This window comes from Humulus lupulus, chromosome 8, assembly GCF_963169125.1.
Source record: "Humulus lupulus chromosome 8, drHumLupu1.1, whole genome shotgun sequence".
NCBI classification, from domain to species: Eukaryota; Viridiplantae; Streptophyta; class Magnoliopsida; order Rosales; family Cannabaceae; genus Humulus; species Humulus lupulus.
The window spans coordinates 3,804,449-3,810,864 of NC_084800.1; the positions used below are offsets into that span (position 1 = coordinate 3,804,449).

Here is a 6,416-nt window from a genome sequence, read left to right on the forward strand (position 1 = left end):
TTCAGTAGAAATTTAAATTGCTTATGGACTTGGTTAAAGCTCTAGTCTTAAAAACTCTGTTTTTACACATCAGTTCACACAACTTATTCTTCTACTAGATAGATCAGTATCACATACACTAATACTCTTCTTGACAGGCCATATGGGAGCGAACAATAGAGACCAGATTCCTCTAGTTTTTCATATACTTTTCTTATTCTTCTACTCGATGCCATTGGAGTTTTCCTATGCAATTTCTAACATAACTCCATCAGAATTATTGTCTCAAGGACAAACTCTAATATCCCCCAACCTAAAATTCGAGTTTGGATTTTTCAGTCCTAGTGATAAGTCTAAAAATCAATACGTGGGTATTTGGTACAAGGGAATTTCTCCACTTACAGTTGTATGGGTGGCTAACAGAGAGAATCCGCTCGCAGCTACAGACACTTCAGCAACTCTAAACATTGCCAGAAGTGGAAACTTAGAGCTTTTGGATGGAAACCTCAACTCTCTCTGGTCAACCAATGTTGTCGTCCCTTCAAACAATAGTTCTATTGCTCTTCTCCTAGACAATGGAAACTTGGTCCTCAGAGATGGCATATCCGGAGAAAATTTATGGGAGAGCTTTAAACATCCTGGGGACACTTTCTTATCCGGGTCAGTGCTGGGTTATAATGTTAAAACAGGGGAGAGTTTTGGCTTGACCTCGTGGAGAAATGAAAGTGATCCATCTCCTGGCAGTTTCTCTTATGCAATTTCCCACCAGGATCCACCCCAAGCCTTCATCTGGATTAATAGGTCAACCCCCTATTGGAGAAGTGGACCCTTGGATAAATCTAAGTACGTTGGTTCTCCAAACATGGATAGATCATACCGAAGTAAGTATCAACTCGTGGAAGATTTTCATAATGGAACAACTTATATGTATTTTATGGACTGGTACAACGGCTCTGCTGTCTTGAAATACTATATTTCGTCGCATGGTGTTTTGAAGTCTGAAGTGAAACAGAGAGGAAGTAATATTTGGGAAACTGAATGGCAAAAACCAGATACTCGATGTGGCCTTTATGGCGTTTGTGGACCTTTTGGGGTATGCAATATATCAGAATCTCCTATTTGTAAGTGTTTGAAAGGATTTGAACCAAAATCATATGAAGAATGGAGCCAGGGAAATTGGACAGGAGGGTGTGTAAGGCAAACTAAATTACTATGTCTGCAGAACGCAACATCTTCATCGTCACAAGGAGGAAAAACAGACGGTTTTCTTAAGATGGGAATGACAAAACTTCCAGATTTTTATGAATATTTGGACGTTGAGGGTGTTGATGATTGCCAATTATGGTGCCTGAATAATTGTTCTTGCTTAGCTTATGCCTCTGCTTACGGAATAGGGTGTTTGATTTGGTCGACTAAAAGTCCTCTGCTTGATATTCAGGAGTTTTCCTCTGGTGGACAAGATTTTTTTCTTCGCCTTGCAAATGCAGAACTTGGTGAGGATGCAGATAAATTTACAAAAGAAATTCTTTAATAAGATTTATTATTGTTTTTTTTTTCTTTTCTCATACTTGTGTACTTTATGTATATTCTTGTAAATAATCTTTTCAGATGGAGGACAGATAAGTAAGAAGAAAATTATTAGCCTTGCAACTATTTCTGCTGGTGCAATGTTATTAGGCATCATTGTACTAATTTGTTTTTGCAGATGGAGAGCTAATCAAAATGGTAACTATAAAAAGAACTGCTTTGAACTCCTACCTATTTCAATTGTTCTCAAATATAAGATTATTTTCTGACTTGAAAATACACAGTAAACAAAAGTAAGAAGGCCGCAAAGCACTTAATCAGTTTGGTTAAGCCACCAGACAATCCAAGAAACGTTCTTCAATTTTCGACTCAGCTGCAGGAACCCCAGCTTCCTTTTTTTGACTTCGATACCATTTTAGCTGCTACTAACTACTTTAGCATATCAAACAAACTCGGGGAAGGAGGATTTGGAACTGTATATAAGGTCATTACTTGCCTCTTAATTTTATAACGAGAGAACCAAATGCGTTTCTAGTGAAAAACATGATTCATGGAAAGAAAAATATGTGAAAAACTTGTAGGGAAAATTGCAAGATGGAAGGGAAATCGCAGTGAAAAGACTCTCAAGTAGCTCAGGACAAGGAATTGAAGAGTTCAAGAATGAAACCATACTAATCTCAAAGCTCCAACACAGAAACCTTGTTCGGCTCATGGGTTGCTGCATCGAGAATGAGGAGAAATTGCTAATCTATGAGTTCATGCCCAACAAGAGTTTGGATACTTTTATTTTTGGTTTGTTTTTCTTGACCAAAATTTTCTTGCTATATTTTGTCATAAATTCTAAATCTCACTGAACTTTTCTCCATCTGTAAAGCTTTTAAAAGAATTTTTGATAAAACAAGGTCGATTACTATGGAACTACATAACTAACATTTACTCTATAAATATACATCACTACAATGGATTTTGATTTAGTTGGTTATCATCATCAGATGCAAGAAAAAGAGAACAACTCAAGTGGGGTACACGCTTTAACATCATTCATTGTGTTGCTCGAGGTCTCGTATATCTCCATCGCGATTCTTTTTTAAGGATAATACACCGTGATCTGAAAGTCAGCAATATTCTCTTGGATGAGGATATGAACCCAAAAATATCAGATTTTGGACTCGCACGCATTTTCCAGAGATCATTAGATGAAGCAAATACTCACAGAGTTGTCGGAACATTGTAAGTAATACAAGAAATTTTTTAGTTTAGTACAACTTTTAATGAATCGTGATTAATATATTTTTGCTTCAATTAAGTGCAGAGGCTATATGTCTCCAGAATATGCTATGAGTGGAGTGTTCTCTGAGAAATCCGATGTCTTTAGCTTTGGTATCTTGATATTGGAGATAATTAGTGGTAGAAAGAACACAAGCTTCTATTATGATGAGCACCACCGAAGCCTTGTTTCTTATGTGAGTTCATTCTTTTTTCCCCCATTAAATCTTCAGAATATATGACACACACACACACATATATATATATATATATGTATTATCCTTATGAAGACTAATATATAATATACATGTATATACATATATAGGCATGGCAATTATGGAGTGAATGCAGAGCAATGGAATTGGTAGATGAAGCAATATTGGGAGACTTGTGTAGTTCATCAGAAGTAATGAGATGCATACATGTTGGGCTTTTGTGCGTACAGGACCATGCCGAAGATAGACCCACCATGCCAGATGTAGTGCTAATGCTAAGTAATGAAACTCATTGCCCCAACCCTATACAACCTGTCTTTACTGTTCAAAGCTCACCAAGACCACAAATGCCTAGTAGTACGTGCTCTGTGGATGAAGCCACCATCTCCTTAGTTGAAGGGCGATGAAGTCAACTATGTCACTGAGATAACTTTTACCGAAAGGCTATCCCGGCGTTTGTGGCCGACCGAAAGATCGTCGGCAAAAGTTGTGCGACTTCTACCTATACACTCGCCAACTCAACAGATACACATGTAAAAGTTATTTTGGAGAAAAAAAAATCACTCATGTAGTTTAATATTTTATTTGTTCAATAATTTTTTTAATACTACATTCTAGATTTGGAAAAGAAAATGTTTTTAAAAAATGAAACTGCACCAAATGTTTCTAATAAAAGCGAAACAGAGAACCAAAACAAAATAAAATTTGAAACCCTAATGTGAAATATTTTTGCATCATTCGTCTATTTTTCTCATTGCGATCTATATGGAGTTTCTGTTACTTTCGGGGTACTCAAAGCCTCTAAATACTGCACTTTGTTAAGGAAATTCATGTGAAAAATGAGAAGTGCTAAGGGTACCGGTGGTGGCCAACACCACAAAGAGGTGTATATCTTTATTGGTGTAATTCAATATCGAGTCTTACTTATTTGAATTTAATAAATATTATAAGTACAACTACTTAATTATGAAGTGTCACCTCGTGTAGTGGTGGGTACGTTAAAGTACCAAACAACAACACTCTCTGAAAAAGTGGAGCAAAGTAAAATGTGATTCATGGGGAATTCCTTTGAGGGAGAAGACTTTTTCTTTCGTCTTGCACATGAAGAACCAGGTGAGGAAAATCTCCACAAGAAAAGGGAAAGTACACAAATAAGGACAATAACTATTTTTTATATTTTCCCCTCCATTAAATTATGTGTGAATATACTCCGTCAACATGTTATATTAAATCATATATAAAAATGTTGGCTAGTCTGATCATAAGGAAGTTAAAGTATAATTATGTTAGGTAGAGAAAAGAAAATTCATGTTGTATTAGAAAAAATTGAACGGATAATGCTATATTTAAGATCATTTTATGATAATTTTCTATAAGAAGTAATATTGTAAATGTCGTTGTCATATATCCCAAATAGTTTAACTCTAATTAACTCGAAAGTATCCTAGCCAAGAATGTTAAGTTATTGTTTAAAATTCGCTATATATCATTGGCTCGTATATAATAATTTAAGGAGTTCAAACTTCAAAATTAACACAGGCATATTTCTTTTTTAAACCATATCATTATCAGCTGATTAGTTGTTGGTAAACTCTAACCAGTATGTATCCTTGAAAACTTCAAACTTCCTAAAACAAAAATAGTTAGGAAACGTTACACCAGATAGTGTGGTAAGGCCCTTGGCGCCAATAAATTATACAAATTTCCATGTCTAAATCAGTTGGTTATACATATATAAGTATAGAAGATTGTATTGCTATCTTTATCTTCACTAAAATCCTTCGTTGTGGGAGATCAAATGGGTGAAAACAATTAGAGTTTGTTTAGTTTTTTCTGTGTTGCTATCGTTTCACTTGTATCCGTGGAAGTATTGCTATGCAATTTATAACATAAGCACATTTCAAGCTTTATCACAAGGCCAAACTCTAGTCTCCCCAAGCCAAATATTTGAGCTAGGCTTCTTTAGTCTCAATAACTCAGCAAATCTATACATAGGTCTTTGGTATAAGCAAATGTCAACTACTAAAGTTGTATGGGTGGCCAACAGAGAGAAACCGGTAAAAGCTACACATTTTCCTGCAAATGTAATTATTGGCAGAAGGGGGAATCTGGAGCTTTTGGATGGAAAAAACAGCTCACTCTGGTCAACAAAAGTCAACCTCTCATCAACTAATAATTCGATTGCAGTATTATTGGATAATGGTGACTTGGTCATCAAAGATGGCTCGTCAGGGGAAGAGTTATGGCATAGCTTCCAGCACCCTGTCAATGCCTTCTTGCCTGGTGCTAAGGCTGGTTTCAATGTCAAAACTGGAGAGCGTTGTGTCCTCACTTCTTGGAAGAATGACACTAGTGATCCTTCACATGGAAACTTTGTTGTTGGACTTGCTCCACAGAGACCACCAGAAGCTTTCATTTGGATAAACGGTACAACTCCATATTGGAGAAGTGGACCATGGGATAAATCCAAATTCACCGGCGTACCAGATATGAATACATTTTTTCGAAGTCCATTCAATATCTTAGAAGATGTAGACATGGGATCGACATATCTATATTTGAATTGGTACAACAGTTCCACTTTCTTAACTTTGGTGCTCTCATCTGAGGGTGTTCTAAAAATTATGCTCAAAGGCAGAGGACATGACTGGTTTACTAATTGGGAGGCACCAAAGACTCACTGTGACATATATGGCGTGTGTGGACCTTTTGGTGCATGCAAATCATTTGAGTCTTCAATTTGCAAGTGTGGGAAAGGTTTTGAACCAAAATCTTTTGAAGAATGGAGCAAAGGAAACTGGACAGGAGGAGGGTGTCTGAGGCGGAACAAATTACACTATTGTGGAAAAAACAGGAGTGGCTTAGCATCACAAGAAGGTAAAATGGACGGGTTTTGGAAGATTAGTAATGTGAAACTTCCGGACTTGTATGATTTTGTGGAGCTTGGAATTTCTGTTGATGGTGATAACTGCAAAAAGTGGTGCCTGAATAATTGTTCTTGCGTAGCTTCTGCATTTGTAGACGGAATAGGGTGTTTGGTTTGGTCAGAAGGCCTTATGGACATACAGGGGTTTACCTTTGGTGGAGAGGATCTTTTCCTTCGTCTTGCACATGCAGAACTAGGTGAGAGTAATAATGTGACAATTGCTAGATATTGAAAACATGTTAGAAGAAGGTAAGGTTCGGACTTTGGTTAAATTTCTAACCTTGTTCTAATTATTTGAGTCATGTTTTAATTTGGTGTGAATAATGAGTGAATTTAATGTGAACTATGTGTAAAATTGGTGTGAACCATGTGTAATTGTGGTGTGAATTTAGTGTGAACCATGTATGAAGTGAAGTTAGTGTGAACCATGTGTGAATTTGGTGGAAATAGTGTGTGAACGATGTTCCGAATTTATGGTGAATGATGTATGAACCATATATGAT

At 36.5% G+C, this 6,416-nt stretch overlaps 2 protein-coding genes across 2 annotated transcripts; both read left to right on the top strand.

Annotated features, from left to right (window-relative positions):
• The first annotated feature begins 208 nt into the window (after positions 1-208).
• LOC133793698 (G-type lectin S-receptor-like serine/threonine-protein kinase At1g61440) lies at positions 209-3,394 on the top strand. Its single transcript, XM_062230996.1, has 8 exons — positions 209-1,480; positions 1,599-1,704; positions 1,791-1,990; positions 2,088-2,298; positions 2,499-2,736; positions 2,819-2,969; positions 3,098-3,178; positions 3,218-3,394. The coding sequence occupies exons 1-8, from the start codon at positions 209-211 to the stop codon at positions 3,392-3,394; spliced, it is 2,436 nt and encodes an 811-aa protein (XP_062086980.1).
• Positions 3,395-4,088: 694 nt separating this feature from the next.
• On the top strand, positions 4,089-6,145 carry LOC133793700 (G-type lectin S-receptor-like serine/threonine-protein kinase At1g61440). The gene is made up of 2 exons (XM_062230998.1): positions 4,089-4,100; positions 4,856-6,145. Exons 1-2 carry the CDS (start codon positions 4,089-4,091, stop codon positions 6,143-6,145), a joined length of 1,302 nt encoding a protein of 433 aa, XP_062086982.1.
• The last annotated feature ends 271 nt before the right edge of the window (positions 6,146-6,416 follow it).

Coding starts and splice junctions, on each gene's coding strand:
- LOC133793698 (XM_062230996.1), top strand. CDS start 209: ATGCCATTGGAGTTTTCCTATGCAATTTCTAACATAACTCCATCAGAA. Junction 2,737..2,818: donor CACAGAGTTGTCGGAACATT/GTAAGTAATACA, acceptor AATTAAGTGCAG/AGGCTATATGTCTCCAGAAT. Junction 3,179..3,217: donor ACTTGTGTAGTTCATCAGAA/GTAATGAGATGC, acceptor TTGTGCGTACAG/GACCATGCCGAAGATAGACC.